The 23,942-nt window shown below is 38.5% G+C and overlaps 1 protein-coding gene across 1 annotated transcript in view; it reads left to right on the forward strand.

Annotated features, from left to right (window-relative positions):
* The first annotated feature begins 4,277 nt into the window (after positions 1-4,277).
* The window catches only part of LOC137261144 (LIM domain only protein 3-like), a 124,608-nt gene continuing 104,943 nt past the window's right edge, over positions 4,278-23,942 (forward strand). Inside the window, exon 1 of the mRNA XM_067798842.1 lies at positions 4,278-7,393. Within this exon, the coding sequence (XP_067654943.1) occupies positions 7,390-7,393 (4 nt within the window). The 5' untranslated portion in view covers positions 4,278-7,389. The remainder of the gene's footprint in view (positions 7,394-23,942) is intronic.

Below are 23,942 nucleotides of genomic sequence, written 5' to 3' on the forward strand. Positions count from 1 at the left end.
ACCGTAGCAGTTCTTGAAGTAGTTCGGTTTTTTATTGAATTTAATCTGATTAATTTCAATTACGTGCTCAGTGTGTTTCAATTGTGTGTCTGTGTTTCGTCAAGATTGGTAAAAATGTTGAAAATTTCTGCAAGAATACAAAGGGGATCATTCTAATGCCAGCGTGTGTTATTTATCAGAATTAAACCCTTCTTCTCTTGTCAGGATCACATTGATGATAATCAGGACAGACCAATCCTCTTTAGTTGTAATACAGATTCTGTTTGTAAAAATTTAAAGATACAAGTAAAATGCAAAGATACAAGTAAAAATGTAAATAGGCAGCTCCTTCACAAATTATGGATCACAAATAGGAATTGCAACACTGCTGCTGCAGCTTCTACTACTACTAGTACTACTAAAACAAATACCACCACCACTATTACTGCTACTACCACTTCTGTTATAACTATGTATTATATTAGTTATGCTTTACAGATTAAGCTGAAAAAGTTTCAGGGATCCATTGCACAAAATTATTTTTACAGAATAAAGATAGTATGCAGCAAAGAGGGCTCGGGTGATCCTGACACAGTCAGGATGGTAAGTCTCATCATCAGCCCTTGCCCGAATGCAAAAAATTATTACTATTGTTGTTATTATTATTCTTATTGATGTCATTACTGTGATTACTTAAATATGATTATTTCATTCAGCGCAGGCATGTTTATAAGAAGTAAACTATCAATAACTGTGACATGTTGACCTTGGATACAGCAGGGTCACATAATTCATCTTGAATATCTCCACTACTTTGACGATGAACAGGCTAACTTTGGTATTTTCTGTATAATAGACAAGGGCTTAGCTTCCAATTCATATTTTTAATACCATGGATATAATTAATCAGTAGTCCTAAGGAAAGCGTGATTGGATAATCAAATAAAATATTCCAGGAAACTGAGATGTAAACTTCAATTTGCCGAAATAATGTTCTTTTCCCAAACAGGGAAGTTTTAACCAAGAGCATTATCATAAGCCTAACTTCTTCCTAGTTTGTGTTGATGCAAAATATGAGTTAAAGGGAATGTATCAAAAGTTCATTTGTTAATTTTGATTTCCAGTTTTGTAACATAAATTTACTATTCAAAAATTATTTGTATTAAGTAATTACAAAATCAACTTGTGATTTGGGCTGTTGGATGGCTTCATGGTTGAAGTATTGATTTGTCATGCCAAAGGTTCAGGCTAGATTCCATGGACCCAACCAAACAGATGAACTTGAATCTGTACTTTACTGAGAAAGTGTACTCCCAGCTATAACAGACATTACATTTTATCACTTTCTTAATAGCATTGTGTATTCAGCTGCATGTAGGTTTCAGCCATGTGATCTGTGCCAGTTTACACTTGTCAGAATGGTTCACAAAGTCCATAGATTAGACTACCAGTTGTCTGACTTCCATATTTGTAAAAGGAAGTGGCTCATTGGGTTAAATAACTGATTCTGAGTGCTGGAGATTAGGTGCCTGACTCTGAGAGCGTGGGTTTGAATCCTGGATGGGACTCAACCTAACAAAAAAACTTGAATCTGTACTTTATTGAAAAGTGTAATCCAAAATAAAATTCATGTTGCATTGTTAACAAACATCTAATTAAGTAGAAAGTTGGTTTATATGTTTCATGTTTCAATAAAGAAACATTGTCATCATTCTAATTACGCAAGAAATTTTACTATTAACAATGTCTAATTGTATGTACATATATTGATTGGTTATTGAAAGAAATTGTATGGAAAAATCTGTGAACCAACTAAGCAAATCACTTGGTTTGATTTAATTATTGGGTGAACGCTTTCTTACAGGCAAAAAATTTGCCTCTTACAATACAAATTTCGTTGGCATTCTTGAAGTTGAGCAGACCCATGAAGGTCCCAGGGTAGAATAGGCCTTCAGAAACCCATACTTGCCTAAAATGTGACTATGCTTGTCATAATTGCGTAGATGAATGCTCTTGTTTTTGATCACTGGATTGTCTGGTCGAGACTCAATTATTTACAGACCACCACCATATAGCTGGAATTTTGTTGAGTGTGGGGTAAAATTAAACTCTCTCACTCACTCATTGAAGTTGAGCACAAGAACATTGAGGATTATTTCTTACAGATATACAGCTTCTTTATTCACTATTGGTGACACTATGACATAGATTCTAATATGTCATGGAACCCATGAAGGTCTCGGGGTAGAATAGGCCTTCAGCAACCCATGCTTGCCATAAAAGGTGGCTATGCTTGTTGTAAGAGGCGACCAACAGGATCGGGTGGTCAGACTAGCTGACTTGGTTGACACATGTCATCGGTTCCCAATTGCGCAGATCGATGCTCATGTTGTTGATCACTGGATTGTCTGGTCCAGACTCGATTATTTACAGACCGTCGCCATATAGCTGGAATATTGCTGAGTGCGACGTAAAACTAAACTCACTCACTCGCTCACTAATGGTCGTCATGGTCATTTGCATGCTTTTTCTGTATGTGCGACATAGACTTAATGACATTGTCAAGCAAGTGGTGATGACATTAGATTTAGATGATGAAACATCGCCTATACGGAATAAAGAAGTTGTATATCTATACAAATAATTTCTTTAAGTGGCATTTAGAAGTTGTATATATGGCCAAGATCTTTTATGAATAAATCTTCTTTTTAATTCTTTGAGTGAGTGAGTAAGTGAGAGAGTTTAGTTTTATACTGCACTCAGCAATATTCCAGCTATATGGTGGCGGTCTGTAAATAATCGAGTTTGGACCAGACAAGCCAGTGATCAAAAGCATGAGCATCAATCTGCGCAGTTGGGAACCGATGACATGTGACAACCATGTCAGCGAACCTGACCACCCTATCCCGTTAGTCGCCTCTTACGACAAGCATAGTAGCCTTTTATGGCAAGCATGGGTTGCTGAATGCCTATTCTACCCTGGGACCTTCATGGGTCTGGTCATGTATGTAAACACAATGGTTATGATGGCATTCTGAAAATAATTGAGTCTGGACAGGCAATAAAGTGATTGATGTCATGTGCATCAATCTATGCTTTTGTGATAAGTTGACCTCATCAGTTAATGTTAATGATATTCTCCCAGTCTGCTTTCTGACAGCTGAAACATACCGCTCACAAGAAATTAAAGAATTTTTACAGTAAATCTATTATGTCATGGGTTGGTAGGGTAGCCTTGTGGTTTAAACATTCACTCATCAACCTGAAGACCCAGGTTCAATTCTCAACATATGTTAAGCCCATTTCTGGTGTCTCCCTCCACAAAAAGGGATGTAAAATCCAACTCACTCACTCGCTCACTGACCCATAAAGGTTCGAGTAGAACAGACGACTAATGGGATGAGGTAGTCAGGTTCGCTGACTTGACTAAGACATGTCATCGGTTCCCAGTTGCACAGATTGATGCTCATGCTGTTGATCACTGGATAGTCTGGTCCAGACTCGATTATTTACAGACTGTAACCATACTGTTCTGCCATTCTCTATCTAACACCTGTTAAAGTTCGTCCAGAGTCTGGGAGTGAACAAAGAGACATTAAACATGACTTCCAATAATGTCCCAAGCATGTGGGATTAATATCAAGTGACCATGCAGGCCAGTCCATATGTGTGATGTTGTTGATCTAAACAACATCATTAACAAATCTTTCTTCGGCATTATCCCCCATGTATCCACAAAAATGAAGGACCCACTTTTTGTACCAGAGGAATAATTACAGGCAGGTTTTAACCCACCAGACTGCATGTGTGAATTGTGGAGCCACATTCATGCTGCACAGTTTGCATGTTGTTTCTGAAGATGGTTGTATTCATGTGATGTTATCAATATTACAAGAAAAATCAATTTGACAATTGCTAAAGGTTATGTATTCTTTCAGTAACATGCCGTCAAAAATCGGTATCAAGATTGCTAAATATGTCATACTCTCCCAAAAAAGAAGGTGTGCATGCTAAAAAATAACACTTACAAAATATATGTATCATTTTATTTCATGGAAATTTCATTAAATCACAAATCAATCAATTTGTGATCAACACGAGAAATTTCATTACGCTACGAGGATACTCTTGGTGCCATGGAGAGTCAAAGACACTAGGGGTCAAACATAAAAGTCACACACTCAATATCTGGTATGACCTCCATCTGCATCAACTACTGCTGTGCATCTACGCCTCATGGAAGCGAACAGGTTAGCATGTAAGTGTTGTGGGATGTTGTTCCATATTCTGATAAGCTGTCTTTGGAGTTCCATAAGCGCTGACGGTGCATGGGGAAGCCGGAGTAGCTGACGTTTCATTGCATCCCATACGTGAGATATCGGGCGAATTTGTGGGCCAGGGAAGAACATCCACTTGTTGTTGCTGCAGATACTGTTGAACAACATTAGCTACATGGCGTTTGGCGTTGTCCTGAATGATGCCGGGGCCGTGAGGTTGCAGAAATGGGACATTGAGGTTGCCATCAATAATGACCAGCTCAGTTCTGTTACGGGCAGTGATGCCACCCCACACCATGAGAGATCCTACCCCATAACAGTTTCGCTCCTCAACACATGGATCTGCGTAGCATTCGTTTTGACGTCTGTACACTCTCTGGCGTCCATCTGATGATGAAAAATGGAAATGACATTCATCTGTGAATAAAACACGTCGCCACCAGTGTAGGGGATGCCTGAGATGTTGTCTACACCACTGCAGATGAGAACAACAATGACGTAACGTCAAAATCGGATGTATTGCAGGTCTCAATTGCAGGACGTAAGCCGTATTCTCTCAGCCAGTTGATTACTGTTTGAGGATGTGTCCGTCTCAGGTTAGGGATGTTCCTGGGTGTCGTCGTTGCTGTTTCTTGCCAGTTCCTCAGATTGGTGACACGGATACATCTGTCTTGTGCAGGGGTGGTAACTCTGGGTCTCCCGGAGAGGGGTCGGTCTCAAACGACAGCAAGTTGTGCTTGTCGATGGACTAGCCTGTCTACAGTGTTACGGTGGCAGTCAAAATGCTGGGCAACCTCTCTGTGTGTTCTGACAGCTCTAATCATACCCAGGGCAAGGAGACGTTTTATTGTCAATCTTGGCATGCTAAATTGAAGTCGTTTTAACAGCAGCGCAAGTTCAAATGTGGATGATAGGAAGACCTTACTTTTGTGTTTAAATACCCAAGGTTTCACATTGCTGCATGAATTTTCACACTCTCCACGTGCAAAACATGCCGTATCACAAATGTGCAGCATGTCATTTAACGTTACCGCAATTTTAAAGGGGAAAACTGTTTTTGTGTTCAATATAACTTATTCATGAACAGGTTAACATTTTTTACACATACGAAATGGGTTTTTTTGGAGTTTGATCAATTTCTTCAATGTACACTTTCTTTTTTGGGCGAGTATAGAATGAAAATACTTGTTGCTTAATATTTTTGTGAAGAGTACCATGTATTACTGTGTATAAGCCAACCCATAGATAAGCCTACCCCTAACTTGACCCCTAATATCATTGTTCATGCATGAGCCATGATGGACTGCGGTCTACTCACACCACAAGACATCTGGCAGTTACAGTTTTGGATTCACATGTGTGAAGAACATTTCTAGTATCTCCTGCTTAATTATTGCTGAAAGCGGCATAAAAGTAAACCTCACTGACTCCTTTATTTTACGTTTTCTATTTTCAGTGTGTTTCCTATTTCATTTGTTTGAAAGTTTGCTTGATTAGTACATATATACTCTTCGAAAAAAGTAGGGGAACCTGAACTTTGAAGTCTGGTAGAAAGAAAACCCTTTAACATTACATTGACATTCATCTTGTATATGCAGCATAAATTCATGTTGTCACCACACACAAACACAATGTATGGAAAGTACATGCACAACGTGAGAGCCTCCTACACGTGCATGGGGTGTCATTATGAATCTTGACATTTTTCAGGCAGGTCGATAAATCACTGTAGACCATTTTTTCCAATAATTTTGTGGCATCTGTGCATGGTCAGGGTTTTCAGGGTCAAATCACATACAACTGACTGAAAATTGTGAACTTGAAATTTTCATGTCATACTCCAGCTTTGCTTTGAATTAAATCCATGTGGTGATGCATTCTCAAACCATCCATTGTTATTGTATCAACATTGATTCAATCCCATATATCTCCCAATTTTGACAATCACATATTGAAAGTATAGTTCCAGTAATTTTTTTAAGAGTATGGATACTGCCAAAAGGAAGTTAAAGAATTGAATGTCACGGCAAGAAAATATTGCAACATGCATTGTAGTTGTTCCCTGAGTTGTTTTGGGTGGGATATGTCTGTTCTGATGCATTTTTGCCTTTGCTGGAATATATCTAAAACTGCTGGTATTCCTTAGCCTTAAATATTATTGTATACAGCTCTCTGGGGCTTGACTTATTAGCGTGACATACTACACTGTTGAGAATATTAAATTGATTTAATGTTTATGCATTCTCATAAGAGTGGATAATTGAAAGAAAGCAACCATCAAAATAAATTTGGATACAATACACTTCATGTGGGATATTGATAATGTCCTTAATCTGCAATAAACTACATAATTAATGTTGCCTATACCACACCCCAGATAATGTTTTTTATCAGTAATTTTCATTTAAATCAAGATAAAAAGATCAACTGATTTAAATATATTTTTTCATTAATTTATAATTCAATATTTTAAAAGTTCTCTTTAATTACATGACAATTGGGATGAAATCAGTTTCCAGAACCAATTACTTTATTTTTTATTTTTTTCAAATAAATTATTTAACAAAAAGAAAATTTAATTGATTTTGAGCACATTTCAAAATTAAGTTACAGCTAAATGGGGTTTTTTTTTAGATTTATTTCAATCATTTAAGTCGTAGTTACATATATTAGTGCTTTATAGCACTGAGCCACATTATTTAGGCCAGGTAGCAAAAGGTTCATGTGTTTTGAAGTCTCATGGCAATGATAAAGGGAGAGCTTATTACATTAGACGTGGTAACCGTTCACCAGGAAATTGTATGAGAGTTGTAGGAATCTCATTACGCTATTATAACAAACCTGGACATATAATGAAGCCAGCTCACTTAATACAATACACATGGTAGCTCTGGTCAGGAAGTGGTTGAAGGTGGAAGATTTGTTGTTACAAAGTAGGAGAAGGTCAGCTGTTTTATTGCCCTACCTACTGTGCCTGATCTGGCTGAGGCGGAGCGACACATGTTTTAGCTGGGATAAAGAATGTTAGAGCAAGATTGAATGCCAGTGGGAGGGATATACACTCTGACTGACACACAAACAAGAGATACTGCCTATTGTTCTTTGGGATCAATCTGGACACACAGCCTTTAACATGAGTGAGTTTGTTGGCAGATTTGTTATATTGTTTTACAGGTTTATACTGGGTGATGTTTTGTTTTGGTTTGGTTTGGTTTTTTTGTGTGTAATGATTATGGCATGTTTGCAATGCTTGGCTACTGTAGTAGCTACTTCCAACTTTCGAAGGTTTGTTCTTGTTAATGATTTTATTTACAGCTTGTTTCTGTTATTTTACATGCTTGTGTCATTTGTATATGCTTGTGTTATTTTATGGATAGATTGTATTATTTTATATATGACTTTATTATCTATGATATTTAGCTATTTATTTATCACTGAGCTTATTTACAAAGCTTATTATCTTGCTACTGGGCAGTGGTGTAGCCTCGTGAATAAAGCATTTGTTTGTCATGTCGAAGATCTGGGTTTGATTCCCATCATGGGTTCAGTGTTCTAAGCCTATTAATTAAAGAGTTTCAGAACAATGATACTTAAAACAAATTTACTACATCAAAAATCCATTTTATATGCAAGGAGCCAAATCACAGAAAATCTACTGTTTCCAAAGGGGTGGTGGGGTAGCCTTATGGTGAAAGTGTTTGCTCATCACACTGAAGGCCCAGGTTCAATTCCCAACATGGGTACAGTGTGTGAGGTCCATTTCTGTAGTCCCCTGCCTTGATATTGTTGGAATTTTGCTACAAGCAGTGGAAAACACAACTCAGTCATTTATTTACTTTGTATTGGTCGTGTTGGCCTTCTGCATGTAGGGGCTAAATGAGTTTGTATATGGTTTGTGTGGTCATTTAGCAAGGCAGTTTTTAAGTGTCTTTGTTACCCATGATGTTTAGAACATTAACTGTTTACAAGGCAGGACTGTTTGAGGAGGCTAGTGGTTAAGCATTCTCTCATCACATCACATCACATCACATCACATCACATCACATCACTCGCTCACTCACACTCACCCACACTCACCCACATTCACCCACCCTCACTCACTCACTCACTCACTCACCCACTCACCCACCCACTTACCCAACCACCCACCCACTTACCCAACCACTTACCCAACCACTCAACCACTCAACTCACTCACCCACTCACTCAAGGCTTCAGTGAGTATTGGAGCAAATCCACTGCAGTTTTCTTTAACTGATGTTTTAACATTGAAAGTGTTCACAATGCTTTGCTCATTGTTATTGCTGTTAGTCCTCTGCAGGTGTGTTGACACTTGTGTTTCATGACTTGTTCATCCCTTTCCTGTTTATTGACTTCCATATATAATTACTACCTATAGTTTGTTCACATTATTGGAACACTCATTCTTATAAATAAGCTGTAGTTCAACTGACAAATGTATGACTGATTTTCTGAAACTCATAAAAGTTGGTAACTGCCTTGTTCATCCCTTTCATTTGGACATTTGTTGTTGTTTTTTAACAGCATCATTTACAAGCATGTATACATCTGCATCTGTTTATTCATCATTCTTGCGAACTTTGTCGAACCGAAACCTTTAATCAGAAGAGGAAGGTCTTTGTCAGACAGGCAGGAAGACCATATTGAAATTTTTTAAGGCAGCTTCATTATTTGGACATTAATGCATACAAAGGGATGTTCTTACCAACTAAAACAACAATATTTAGTTGTTCATAAATACTAATTTATAAAATATAGAATATGATGTTAAGGTTATTTTTGTGCTGGCAGCCGCTCATTTATCTTAGAGACTCAGGTGGCACACTTGTCTATTGAACCCATAGTTATAGCATGTCCCCATCACCTTGTCCCAGTTACAGTAGGTCCCATCACTTTGCCCTAGTTTCAGTATGCCCCATCACCTTGCCCCAATTACAGTAGGTCCCCATCACCTTGTTCAAGTTACAGTATGCCCCATCACCTGGTCCCAATTACAGTATGTTCCCATCACCTTGTCCCAGTTACAATAGGTCCCCATCACCTGGGACCCGTGAAGGTCCCGTGGTAGAATAGGCCTTCAGCAACCCATGCTTGCCATAAAAGGCTACTTTGCTTGTCATAAGAGGCGACTAATGGGATCAGGTGGTCAGACTCGCTGACTTGGTTGACACATGTCATCGGTTCCCAAATGCGCAGATCGATGCTCATGTTGTTGATCACTAGATTGTCTGGTCCAGACTCAATTATTTACAGACCGCCGCCATATAGCTGGAATATTGCTGAGTGCGGCATAAAACTAAACTCACTCAGTCATTCACCCTATCACCTGGCCTTAGTTACAGTATGTCCCTATCACGTGGCCCTATAGTTACAGGAGCCGAGGGGTAGCCAGGTGGTTAAAGCGTTCACTCGTCACGCCGAAGACACGGGTTCGATTTCTCACATGGGTATAATGTGTGAAGTCCATTTTCTGGTGTTCCCCGCCGTGATATTGCTGGAATATTGCTGAAAAAACTATTGCGTAAAACTAAACTCACTCACTCACCCTATAGTTACAGTATGTCCCTATCACCTAGCCCTATTTTCAGTATTTCCCTATCACCTGGCCCTAGTTACAGTATAAGTGAATGTTAATCTATGGCACTTATGACTGTGTTTAATAAGAGAGCCTCAAAAGTCTAGGCCCTGTATTTCATGTCATCCATTTTTCATAACATCACAGACTGATGGAATGACCTCATCAGAACAATGGATTGTTTTCAGTGACGTTTCTGTATAAAGCTGACATTTCATCATTGTTTTCTCTTTAAATGTCAGGGAATATGGCATACAATACCTAGTAATGATCCGTGTGTCCATCATGTTAGAATGCTTCATCATGACCAAGCATTTAGTACTTACACCATTAGTTCAGTCTGGACAGGTGATCTTTAATTCCTGAATACTCGTTGATTATTTTCCAGGTATCATCACTCAGAGGAAACCTGTTTGTTTTACTAAGATAATTCTATGCTGCAAAGGCAGCTCTGTGACCTTGAGGATGAACTGATGTGATGCATCATCAGTGCCTGTGGTTTCAGTTCTGAGCCAGTTCATATTTGAAAACAGGTGTCATGATAACGAAAGACAAGGCGTCACAGAGTGCGTAATCTGTGTCCATAATCAGCAAGGAAATGCTGTGACCATGCAGTAATAGGGCTTGATCTTGTATGATTTCCCTCTGATCCATGGTCAAGATGGCAGTTCGGGAAGATAACTAATGGACTAGGTCCCCAGTGAGTCGTGCTTGTCTCTTTTGTATATCCTGGGCTAACTGGCTCCCGGTACAATATGTTTGTCTGTTCTTGTCATTCTGGGCAGAGTCTGTTCTCTGTACACCATGGTTTTCTGTTCTTGTTATTCTGGGCAGAGTGGGAGCCCAGTACACTGTGCTTGTCTCTTCTTGTTATTCAGGGCAGAGTCAGTCCCAAGTACACTGTGCTGGTCTCTTGTTATTCTGTACAGAGTAGCTCCCCCATACACCATGTTTGTCTCTTCTCATTATTCTGTACAGAGTACCATGCTTGTCTGTTCTTGTTATTCGGGGCAGAGTCAGAGCCCAGTACACTGTGCTTGTCTGTTCTTGTTATTCTGAGCAGAGTTGGAGCCCAGTACACTGTGTTTGTTTCTTCTTGTTATTCTGGGCAGTGTCGGAGCCCAGTACACTGTGCTTGTCTCTTCTTGTTATTCTGGGCAGAGTAGGTCATCTGAACATTGTGCTGTCTGTACTCCTGTTCAGCAACATTCATTCATTTTATCAGTTCCATTTCTGGTGTCCCCCTGCCATGATATTGCAGGAAGATTGCTTAAAGGGACATAAAACACAAATAACTCACTCACTCATTATCTCCCGCCACGCGTTGGCACGATGCAGGGGATACTGTGTTAGGCTCCGTCCGTACGGATTGGAATATCTAAAGAACTGTTGATTAGATTCTTTTCATGTTTGGTATCTAGGTTTATCATAGTAAAAGAAAGGTCTCAGTAAGGTTTGGTGACTTGACCTTCATCTCAAGGTCACAAGCATCCTCGATATCCTCAGGGTATACGTTCCGATAAGTCTCCACTTTACCCTGGACGCATCTACGGCTCTGCCAGATAAATTTATTACCTCCCTTGACTGTCTTTTGATCCAGTCAGGTGTCTACGCTGGGAAGTTGAGCAAACCAATCACAGCTCACTTTCGTTTTTTTAATTATCTAACCTATTATACTTGGCAACAGAAACCATGCAGAGGTTCTCTGGAAGAGGTAGAAGGAGTTCTTGCATATGTTGTTTTAAAGTTTCGGACCTGTCAATTTGTTTGTATGATTTCCCTAAAATGTGGGACGCACTGCGGGCAAACCTTCACAGTTGCGACCGCTACCTTTGTTGATACTGGCAAGCTCTGTTATAACGGCCACCTAGCTGATTGGCTACTGTGAGAAGGCGGAGCCAACAAAGGGAGGTAATAAATTTATCTGACAGAGCCGTAGATGCGTCCAGGGTATAGTGGAGACTTATCGGAACGTATACCCTGGAGATATCGAGGATGGGTCACAAGGGGATTTTAGTGTTTTACCTTGTCAGCAAGGTATCTCAAAAACTGTTTACTTGATTGTCTTCATATTCAACACCAAGCTTTATATAGGGAAGGTGCAGGGCCCAATCGATTTTGGTGACCTTCAGTTAATATTCAAGGTCATGGCAACACTTTGAAGATTTCAGCATGGTAAACTGCATGTTGGGCTTGTCAGCGAGATATCTCAAGAAGCATTAACTGGATTTTCTTCATATTCAACACCAAGCTTTATCTAGGACGGTGCAGGGCCCAGTCGATTTTGTTGACCATCAGTTAATTTTCAAGGTCATAGCGATTGTTTTTTTAGCAGTTTCATACACTGGTCAAGGTCTCTCTCAAGGTCTCTGGTCACTCTTCAGAATATTTTTGTGTTTGAACAACTACAGTGCAAGATATCAAGAGAGTATGAGAGTAACGTTTTTGACATTTTATTTCATCTTAAACTACAACCTTCATTTTCGTTACTTTTTAAGTTTGATTTGATAATATATAGCGGATGATTATGTCACCTTAGTGACAATGCTTGTTCTATCAGTGTTAGTTCACAGTTGTCATGGTCTGAAGATTATGCAATATCTTTGTGGTCTTGAATTATGGCAAAGGCATTGGGTTTGCTTAGTGGTTAAAGCATTTGCTCGTCATGCCAAGGACATGGGTTTGCTTCCTTATACGGGGCACAGTGGCACAATACATGTGGCCCGTATCTGGTGTCCTCCTCCATGATATTGCTGGAATATTGAACAAAAGCAGCTTAAAATCCAGTTCACTCATTCACTTACTGAATCAGACCCGTGAAGGTCTAGGATAGGATAGACCTTCAGCAACCCATGCTTGCCATAATAGGCAACTGTGCTTGTCGGAAGAGGATTGGATGGTCAGGCTTGCTGACTTGGTTGGTACATGCCATTGGTTCCCAATTGTCCAGATCGATGCTCATGCTGTTAATCACTGGATTGTCTTGTTCAGACTCAATTATTTACAGACCGCCGCCATAAAGCTGGAATATTGCTGAGTGTGGTGTAAAACTAAACTCACTCACTCACATTCACTTACTGAATCATGGCAAAGCCTTCTATCCAGTATTATATATTACTACTGAATTCAAACATACTCATCTGTGCAACGAATAAACAGTTTGAACAGCAGTGCCAAATGAGGAAAAGTGTTATTAAGAGTACCATCAGATCCTTACATCTATGAACATTTAGTGCAGACAATCAGTAGGTGGACAGGCAACCGAGTCAAGTGATTTCGTCATTAAATGTTTAAACCAATTATGATGAAAGAATTGTTTGTGCAGTAACATTTATCAAAAACCTAATAGAATTTGATTAATGTAATGCAATTATGGTGGGTGTGGACCTATGAAAGTAATTATCTAATTACTGGAAACAGCTGACATGTGTCAGGTCTGAACCCTGGGAGTTAGCTGATGTCAGTATGTTTGCTTATAATGCCGTTTTAAATCCTAATCAAAACTCCAGCATTATGTATGATTATATTGTGCTGCAGATGCTGGCTTAGACGAATATCGAGTCTCTGAAATAAATATGTTTTACTGAAAAAAAACAAAACAAAACAAAACAAAAAAATGGTCAATCATTACAATAATATGAGGACAAGGAGCTTAGACACTTAATTCATTTTCAGAACTTAAAACTCTGCAATCGAGACTAGCTACATATTCAAGACTTGCATGTGCTTTCTTAGATATATATGTTTAAGGGGGTTAGTGATTTATCATTTATTTCAGATTGTATACTGTATACAAATAAATGCTTTCCAGTCTCTAACTAAGAATGGGAAAGTGACTATACTTTTGAAGGTGCTGCAGAATGTAATTTAGACTAACAAATACGAAGTAAACATATTTTTCAGAACAAAACAGATCTTAAAGTACAATCATGAAATATAATGAAAAGAAGCCCAAGATTTCCTGAAACAGTTGAAATCTAGACTTGCCACATATTCAAGACATGCATAGTCTTGGGCATATTTGTTTCAGGGTCTGTGTGGCAAATGTTTTATCTGTTGCAAGAAATATATTAAGGCTGCATCTGGTGACGATAGGTTTCATTACCTTTCACTGAGTCCTGGTCATTTTTTTTTTAATTCAGATGCCTGTAATCCATTTGTTCTGAACAGCTTGCAGGCTATCAATGAATTAATTGAACATTGATCTAGTCCAAAATTGTGGATATATCTCAGACAATTAACTTCAGTCGTTTTGTGCTCTGGTAACAGATGTTGAAGTTATGTTTATTTTTAAAATGTCACCCTGTTCACGGGTGAACATTACTTGCGCTGTTTGAATTTTACGCACATCACCTCATGGGCACGGATTTTGCTGTCAAAATCTTTACTTCAGGTTTTTATTATTCATTAATTTTTATTTAATTAACCCGTTTAATAAAGAGCTTCAGAACAATGACACTTTAAACGTATTTCCAACACCTAAATTGAATTTTTGACAATCCTCTTCATCTTCAAAATGTGCCATGAAAACATTATCATGTGACTTGTCAGTGTCAGCAGTCAAGCATAAGAAAAAATCTTGTGTTTCCAATTACCTGACTGACTGTATAAAATGCTCCCAGCCTTTTTTCCACTATTAATGAATTCAGTTGACATTTGCTTTACCCTTTCCTTGATCACCAGTTTCCTTGATCGCAATGGAACTCGTACGACAGTACTTATGTGTGTCAGTGTGTCAATGACTATTATCTAATGAGGCTGTATAAATGATTTCACTGAGTGCAGTCATACCATAATATCCCTCTTCTAATGTAGGAACTACTGGGTGGTTTGTCTGGCCACCTTGTTATAACATAATTAAGATCAGTTGATCTGTATATTGTCGGGCGGTGAGGTAGCCCAGTGGTTAAATCCCTGGCTTGTCATACAGATAATCGGGGTTCAAAAGTTGGGGATGGTATGGACGTAATTATTTTATAAAAACTATCCCTGAAGTCTTAGAGACAGACAACCTACCTGGTGATTGACAATCATTATTTACTCACTCACTCAGAAATCTATCTGAATTTATCAGGCGGTGAGGTAGCCCAGTGGTTAAATCCCTGGCTTGTCGTACAGATGATCCGGGTTTAATTCCCATATGAGTACAATCTGTAAACCCCATTTCTGTGCCTAAAGGCCGCAGATGGGTGGCTGTAATGTTGTAACACTCACTCACTCACTTACTCAGTCTGCAGTGTGAAACTGTTTGAAGGTATATTAGAGAGTATATTTTTCTCATCATGAACTGGGCTCAAAGGATATGATGGGTTAAGGCATTGGCTCATCGCGCTGAAGTCCTGGGTTCAATTCTCCACATTGGTACACAGTGTGAAGCCCATTTCTGGTGTTCTGGTGTCCTCCACTGTGATACTGCTTTAGCACTGCTCAAAATCACTGAGACTCGGCACCAAATCAATTGTATTAATGCACTGTAAACAAAACAAGATGGATTTCAACACGCACCTGTGGAGGGATCAGACCTGTCATATGTTCTGTCTAGGTAACAGTGGGATCATGGATGACTTTAAAGGGATGTTGTAAGAATATTTAGCATGACTGAAGATTTGTTGTCTTTAATTTGATGTTCAAGCATTACTTTGATGTCCTCATCTGAATCACGAGGGGTTTAATATTTTTGTCAGATTTGCAGTACCTTTAATCTGTGCACCACGCTTGGTTTGTTGAGAGACCAAGGAACCTTACACACACAAACGATACTGTTTTCTTAACCACTGACAGTAACCTATTCCTTGAATATTTCACAATGGCAACCATGCTTAGAGAAAGGTCACCACAAGCTGGTGTTTGTCAGTTATCGCAGCTGGTGATTTCCTACCCATGTAGCTTGTTGTTCCATGTTGGTGGCAAGGCTGGTTGGTGTGGCTCATTGGCATCGCCATCATTGTCTTGCTGTTTGGATCCAGAATCTCCCATGTTGATAGACTAGCTTTGTTGTGCAGAAATATACTTAGACATGTTAAGTGTTATATTTCATTGTTGGTTACAGACCTATTTCTGACAAGTTGAAAACTTTAAACAATTTTGGTGTTTCTATTGCAGGGTTTCAGTTTCTGATATAGATTTCTGATCTCTTACCTGCTGAAAATAAATGAGATGTTTCTAGAGTGAAAGAGTACTGTTTTACGCCACTTTCAGAAATATTCCAGCAATATCATGGCAACAGAAGTGGGCTTCATACATCATATCCATGTTGGGAAGTGAACCTGGGTTTTCAACATGACAAGCGAGCACTTAACCGCATAGCTACCCTACCACTCCAGACCAACACAAAGTACTCAAAATGAAGTTATAACAAAACTAACTTCAAATATTATGTCACGTTTTTCAATTCAAGTTGAGCAGGTGATAAATATACTGGTAGGCTTGGACGTAATTATTTTATAAAAACTTTCCCTGAAGTCTTAGAGACAGACAACCAACCTGGTGATTGACAATCATTATTTACTCACTCACTCAGAAATCTATCTGAATTTTTCAGTTGAAAATATGCATCATGTTTTTTTCTCAACAAATTATGTTGAAATTATAAGCAGGTATTCTTTTAGTTTGACCTTTTGAAAAAAAAGTGTGAAAGCATTAGTTTAATGCTGATGAATAAAGGTTTAAATATACTCATTGATTTTAAGGTCAGTGGCACTACGGTATATTCAAGTCATATCAGAACAACACAAGAATGAAAATATTTTCGTTTATTAATGTCGCTTATCTAAACAAAAGTCTCAAGAGGATTGGCATACACCTTTCCTGTGATTTTTCTGGTATTTATATTGAAATAGATATCATCATATGAATTTCAGAATAAAAGCTAATAACGTCCTCTCAGCCAGTGGAAAACCTACTGCGTACCTTTATGGTGAAAAAAGACTATCATTTTATGATCAAATTTCGTAGCTTTATTGTTGGACCTGGGCCCTCTTCTGGAGTGTATGGGGGTGTTTATTGTCTCGATGTTCTGCACAAATAAATATTTTCGACAATAGTTATGATATTAGATTCCTAGGCGTCTGGGGATAAGCAAAGTTGTGGGGTTTCCCTGCTGCGTATTTTGGCACACGTTTGTTGTAATGATAGCAACAGGAAAGAAGAACATGTCCGTCTGTCTGGAGCTGGATTATTTTCACAGATATTATGGGTACAAATAGAAAGAGAATTATTACCCAGATATGAAGTAGAATCACCCTGTTAGCATCATAAGCAGTTTTTGAAGTTATTTTGACCATGTTTTTAGGCATTTTGCATTTAACAACTCCTGTACTATCAAAAGCTAAAAAGTTAACTCCAGATAATAACTAATTTAATGTGTTATTAGGGATATGGTATATTACATCATGTAGTTTGTAGATCTGACTTGTGTTTTGTGTTTTCACTTACTTGATTTACTGATTCCTGCATTTCTTCTATTTTTCATATGAACCCCACAGCCATGAAAATACTTTAGATTTAGGTTCACTGACCAAGCTGCTGTTTTATGGATTTGCAAAATATGAAGTAGTTTAACAAAAATTGTGAAAACATGGAAATGGCACCTGGTCACTTTTGGAGATATGCTCAACCTGCCTAAGCTAGAATTCAAACTAACGTCAATAAAACAGTACAAAATCTTATCATCGTGTGATTGCGAGCAAGATTTATGTTTAAATGAGTAGGTTGGTTGTGAAAATGCCAGTTTAGAGATGAAGATATAAATGATGGTCTGGGTTTCTTGTTAAAGGTCATACTGTAAATCATTAGAGATGGACTCAGATTCTTGTAAAACGTCTTACCGTAAATCATAACAGCTGGTTGGATTTCATGTAAAAGATCATGCCGAAACTCTTTACAGATGTACCCTGAATTCGGTTTCTTGTGAAAGTTCATACTGTAAATCATTAGAGATGGGCTCAGTTTCTTGTGAAAAGTCATACCATGAATCATTACAGATGTTTGGGTTTCATGTAAAAGATCATGCCGAAACTCTTTACAGATGGACCCTGAATTCGGTTTCTTGTGAAAGGTCATACTGTAAATCATTAGAGATGGGCTCATTTTTTTGTGAAAAGTCATACCATGAATCATTACAGATGTTTGGGTTTCATGTAAAAGATCATGCCGAAACTCTCTACAGATGGACCCTGAATTCGGTTTCTTGTGAAAGGTCATACTGTAAATCGTTAGAGATGGACTCTTCCACTGTCACTGTGTTGTTATGTCTGACATGACAGTCCCCGAAGCATATTATTTTCCCAACTGCCTAACCCATCCTGCAATGCTAAAGCTCTAAATGAAGCAAGTCTGTTTCCCTGGGGCCCCTTCAGTTTAAATGGGTTTGTTTGTTACGATCCAAATTAAGTATATTCAGGGACTAAGCATTAGCCTTATCACTGTGTCTCTGTAATGCAGTATTCGTGCACTCTTTACGTCATTTACTAATACAGAACACTATTATTAATTAGCCATTCTAGAAAATTCAGTTAGAATTAAAGTGTACATCAAGTACTGGGATACTCTCATGACTGTAATTGTAACCATGTCTCAATGAGGTCCACAGTGAGGTGTGGTAACCTAATGGTTAAAGCATCTCCTGCATCTTTGAAGTCCCAGGTACGATTCTTCCCCTGGATACAATGTGTGAAGCCCGTTTCTGGTGTTCCCATGATATTGCTTGAAGATTTGTTAAAGAGGTGTCAAGACTCACTCACTCACTCACTCACTCACTCACTCACTCACTCACTCACTCAGGTAAAAAATTGTCTCCTAACAACATAGCAAGATGCAGTGCATTGTCCTGTTTGTCTGTGTGGAGGATTTTTAACAATAAGACCTTGTCTCAGTGATGAGCGGCTCTTTACAACACAGCATTTCTTCAAAATCTATTCAGAGATTGGTCTTATGATTTAAGACAAATCTACTGTGAGCATCAGCTTGCTTCCTTGATTGGGCGGAAATCTCGGAATTACACACAGCCCTGCTTTTTGCTTTTGATAGTAATTGCTTCTCTCTCCTGAAGGATATTAATACGAGGACAAATCCAACATCCAAATTGACATTTTTCCGCCAGTTTCCATCAGCGAATCTCAACCAATTAACCAGTTGCAGTCAAGTGCGATAAGTTAAATGGACAAGAACAAAAGCAAGCAATTTGAGCAAAACCAGGCAATCAAACAGGAAAAGTATCTTCTCTCACCACTAGAGGGAGCTCTCAAAACCAGAAATGACAAACGGTATAATTAGGCAAACTTGTGGATAATTACAGGGATATTTACACACAGTTTCCCATCTTCATCATGATAACATTTGTTCATGGCCCTAAGAATCTCTGCTGAGCTTTCATTTCATGTGTAAGTCCTTGAAATATCTGTGTAATTGAACTCAAATAGAATTTTTTCAAGATGTTAAGTCCTCTGTGGAAAGGATCAAAATCAGCTGAATTGAAGCTGACTTTGATATTTGAAATTGTAAATGTTTAACTTGTCAATGCAGGAAAAGTATAATATTTGTATGTGTGATATTCAATCACCAGATTTTGTTGCTACGTTACTGATGTCATTTCATTTTTTTGCAAAGGCGTGAGTTAAGGACTGGCTTAGTCTGATTGTTTATCACACAGATTACCTTGGTCAGAAAGACAACATGGTTACAAAGTGTAATCATTTTTTGGCATTTCGGATTTTGTCCAACAGTGTTTTAAGGTAGCAGTTGAATGGAGAGTCATAATATGATCCATATCTCAATACAACTGTGATGATATGATAATATATCATCAATACAACTGTCATGATATGATACATATCCCAATAAAACTGACTTATGATACATATTTCAATACAACCATCATGATATGATATATATCTCAATACAACTGTCATGATATGATGCATGCTTCAATACAACTGTCATGATACAATACATAATTCAATACAACTGTTTTTATATGATACATACTTCAATACAACGGTCATTATGTGATACATACTTCAATACAACTGTCGTGATATGATACATACTTCAATACAACTGTCATGATATGATACATTTTTTAATACAACTGTCATGATATGATACATACTTCAATACTTCATCCTCATGATGTGAAGTACAGGCATGTGTTTAGTACTTATGATATGTCCAGGCTCAATTTAAGAGATATTAAGCTATTTGCAACAGGTGCATCCTAAGATAAAGACCTAGTTGCACCAGCCAAGTTCCAGTTATGAAACCATAGCAACAGGGACACAGCTGACCTGTGTTTACAAGAGCTGTCATTGCAGAGATGTGTCTATAAATAGCAATGTTTCGGTGTCATAACTGTACAAAGTTTAGCAGAAAAATGAACTGACATATTTATACTAAAAAGGTTAGATTTAGGGTTGATTTATTTGTCAAAAATTGACTTGCACCTTGTGCAAGTTAGATTGGTGACTAATTTGCAATATTGGGTTGCACCAATGCAAAGTAACATAGCACTCAATCGAGCACTGTATATGTTTGGTAGTGAATGATAGTGACACAAGACACCTGAATTACTTGTGAGAACTCACTTTACATACAGGTAGCTGAATACATGGAACAGAGGTACATCGCAACATTCATATCAATGGAAACTTCAGAACCCAGGAGGGTGGTTACTAAGGACGTAGTCTGGGGTATGATACCCTGCATGGGTACGATGTGTGAAGCCCATTTCTGGTGTTCCCTGACATAATATTGTTGGAATATTACTAAAAGCGGCACAAAACCTCACTCACTCATACAGAACCCAGCAGCTTCATAAGCAAGGGATGCCAGCATCTGCTTTATCTTATCATCATCACAGAGATTGCCTTCACTAAGTGATTAGGGAGACATGGAAATCCCCTTGCATGTCAAATAGTGATATAAGTTGGCAAATCTATTGTATTGCAATATATAGCCATTGTTACACATGTATTGCTGTATGTTTTGAAGTATATTGAAAACTAAACAGTTTGACAGTGAGTGGCACTGATTGTACCTGTAGATCCTACTTTCAACATAGAGAGGACCTAAAACAAAAATGTTACGCTTCAGATGACAGCAATTTTTTAAATTATATTGGATGGTTAGGGATTAAGTTTTCTCTTTTTTTTTGTACAGGTAAATGTATGTAAAGCCCGGCATTCTGTCAGTGAATTATGAAGAGAAACATCACTTGTGAATGACAAAACTTCATGTATTTGAGCTGCCATATATACTGGTTGTCTAAACTGGTAGTTCCATCTGTAAAATGGAGTAGGTGTGGAATAAGGGCTTTCCGATTTGCTGCTCCACACTTTTGAATCAACTTCTGTACCACATTAATGTGACCATACTGTGACAACTCAAAACTGATCTCTTCACTGATGCCTTCAGAGGCCCAAATCAACCTCAAACAATATTAAACTGATAATACTGTGCAGGTATAATACCAACACACCACGTACAGATAGTCAACCACTCACTCAACCACTTAACCTCTCACTCGCTTAACTATTCGCTCAACCACTCACTCAACCACTCACTCAACCACTCATCCACCCACTCAACCACTCACTCAACCACTCATCCACCCACTCAACCACTCACTCAACCACTCACTCACTTGACCACCCACTCAACTACCCACCTTCCCCCCACCTCTGTCTTTAATGAATGTCCATGGTTGTAAAGAACTATGGAAATGTTCAAGCAATAGTGAGTCATAGACCTGAAGATCCTTGATTAAACCACAAAGATCATTAGTCCTACACAAGAAAGGGCTTAAGCTGTGTGCACAATTAGACAACTCTTTAGCCTCATATCAGCAGTTCAGTTTCATCAACAGTGGCGATAACAAAATCTGTAGAGAAATCGTAACATGGCTTGCCTTCAAGACTGAAGCGACATGATGGAAGCTGGTAAATCAGGAAACAAAGTATAGTCATGCATCTTTTAGAAGTCGGTGCCATGATGGACGGACATGTTCTGAATTGTTGAACCTGTTACAAGCCGTGGCAGAGATACAACAATTCCCATTACATACATCGCCTCGTCTCGAAGGGCTACAAATGAAGATAAATCCACCGCAACCCGCAACCTGATTAAGATGTAATTCTTCCCCATCTGCATCCCCAAGTTTGAAAGGTATCTGTTGGAATGAAATGCGTTTACAAATAAAATCGCAAGTCTGCTAGTCGGTAACTAGGGTTGACAGGCAAGGGCACAGCAGTAATAGGGTGATTATTCCGTCTATTAAAGGCAAAGGTGCTATTGACCAGGCAGGGATTACCTCTTCAGATTTGTTATCAAGTTCCCCATTAGCTACGACTTCCTTCACTCTGGAACATGATGTAAAAATCTCAGTAATGAGCACGTCTTTAGTACAAGTCCTGATGCTCAGCTTCTAATGTAATCAATCTTGAGCTAGTTTCATTTGGGTGCTATAGAGGTTTGCAATTTGATAATTTCTCCTGGATTCACCCTGATTGTGGCATTCCGTCCATAGGAAGGAAGGACCTTAAATCGGAGACCAAAAAAGTTGGATCTGTCGTGAAGGGTGGTCTAATTCTAGCCATTATTTGTCCGTTTCAGCTGTATCTAAATGCTGCCTAATGAAGCTGTGTGCCGTAATGAGCGAGGGAAGGGAAAGAGGTGGGGCACTGATACACATAAGGCTTTCCCACAAGGCCGCAGAGAGACCCCACTAATGAGGGTCATTATAAATGTCTTCTGCTTGGGGCGCAGAAGGAATGGACGTCTTGTTGATCTTACATTTTCACCTGTTTGGGAGGACTAAAGCAAATATTGATGTCAAGGGTGTAAGAAATTAGAAAAATGTGTGAGCCAACTAATTAGAAACAATTGTTGGGATTCACCATGTGGTGGTCTGTGTTGGGCGTCTGGTCTGTATTTGGGTTGGAGTTTAAAGTGCTGCGAAGAAGACTTTTTGATTAGATTGTTTCAGTGATATTATAGTTATGCAATAATGTTCCCCGAACCACATGTTTCCTTTAGGAGTGCTGGTCGCTTGTGTTTTGTCTGTCTCACAGTCCCTGGACCACATTATTTTCCCCGTCTGCCGAGCCCCCTGTGTAGTGCTAAATCCCGAAATGAAGGTTAGATTTCCACAGTAGGTTCAGTTTAAATGGGTTTGCTTGTTACTATCAAATTATCTATATTCAGAGGCCATGCGTTCATAGGCAGATCCAGGAATTTTCAAAGGGGTTCAGGGGGTTCCTCCACCCCACCCCACTCCACCTCACCTCACCCAAAAAGCAATGTAAAACTAAACTCACTCACTCACTAATGCAAGTCTGCAGAGTTTCAGGTTTAATTTGTATCATGGGTCAATGAGTAGTTTCCTATTGGTGTGACATGTGACACATGTTCAAAGGAACACCCTAATTGAAACTGTCCCCAATCTACTGCAGGTACTACAATTATATTTTCAAAAACATTGATTTTCTTTTTTGAGATGATACATTTTTATGGATAATGGGACAAGGTTTCACCATTTTGAATGAATAAAAAATAATTATCAACAGAAATAAGGACTTAACCGTTCTTTTTTTCCGAATTACCAAATGAATTCCAGATTTTGTATAATTCTGTGTGGTATGTTAAAATTTTCAGTGATAATTTGGCTGTAATTTTGTAGAAGTAACTGAAGACGAGCAAGACATTATTTTTTTCAGTTTGAAACATGAATTATGTGATTGTGTTACAAAGTGACAAATAATATTTCACATCACTTATGAATGTTTCCATGGCGATGACCAGCAATAGTAAGAGTGCTGAAAACACATGCTATAATAATATAACAGGTGGGAAGTGAATTTGTGAAAGCTTTTTCAATTATTGTTCCCATGGAGATTGTAAATGTTGCAAAGTAGAAGTTATCAGAAGTTATAATTGTGAACCATTAGTTCTCTTGAAGAGTGAAAAAATATGTTTACAAAAATTAATTGAAGTAATCTGCCCTCAATTAAAAGTTATACATTTTCACTGAAGATGATTGGACTGCTCATGTCAGCGTTTCCTGCAACAGTTTCAAGGAGCTTATTGAGACTCCTGTT

Source organism: Haliotis asinina, chromosome 14 (genome assembly GCF_037392515.1).
Source record: "Haliotis asinina isolate JCU_RB_2024 chromosome 14, JCU_Hal_asi_v2, whole genome shotgun sequence".
NCBI classification, from domain to species: Eukaryota; Metazoa; Mollusca; class Gastropoda; order Lepetellida; family Haliotidae; genus Haliotis; species Haliotis asinina.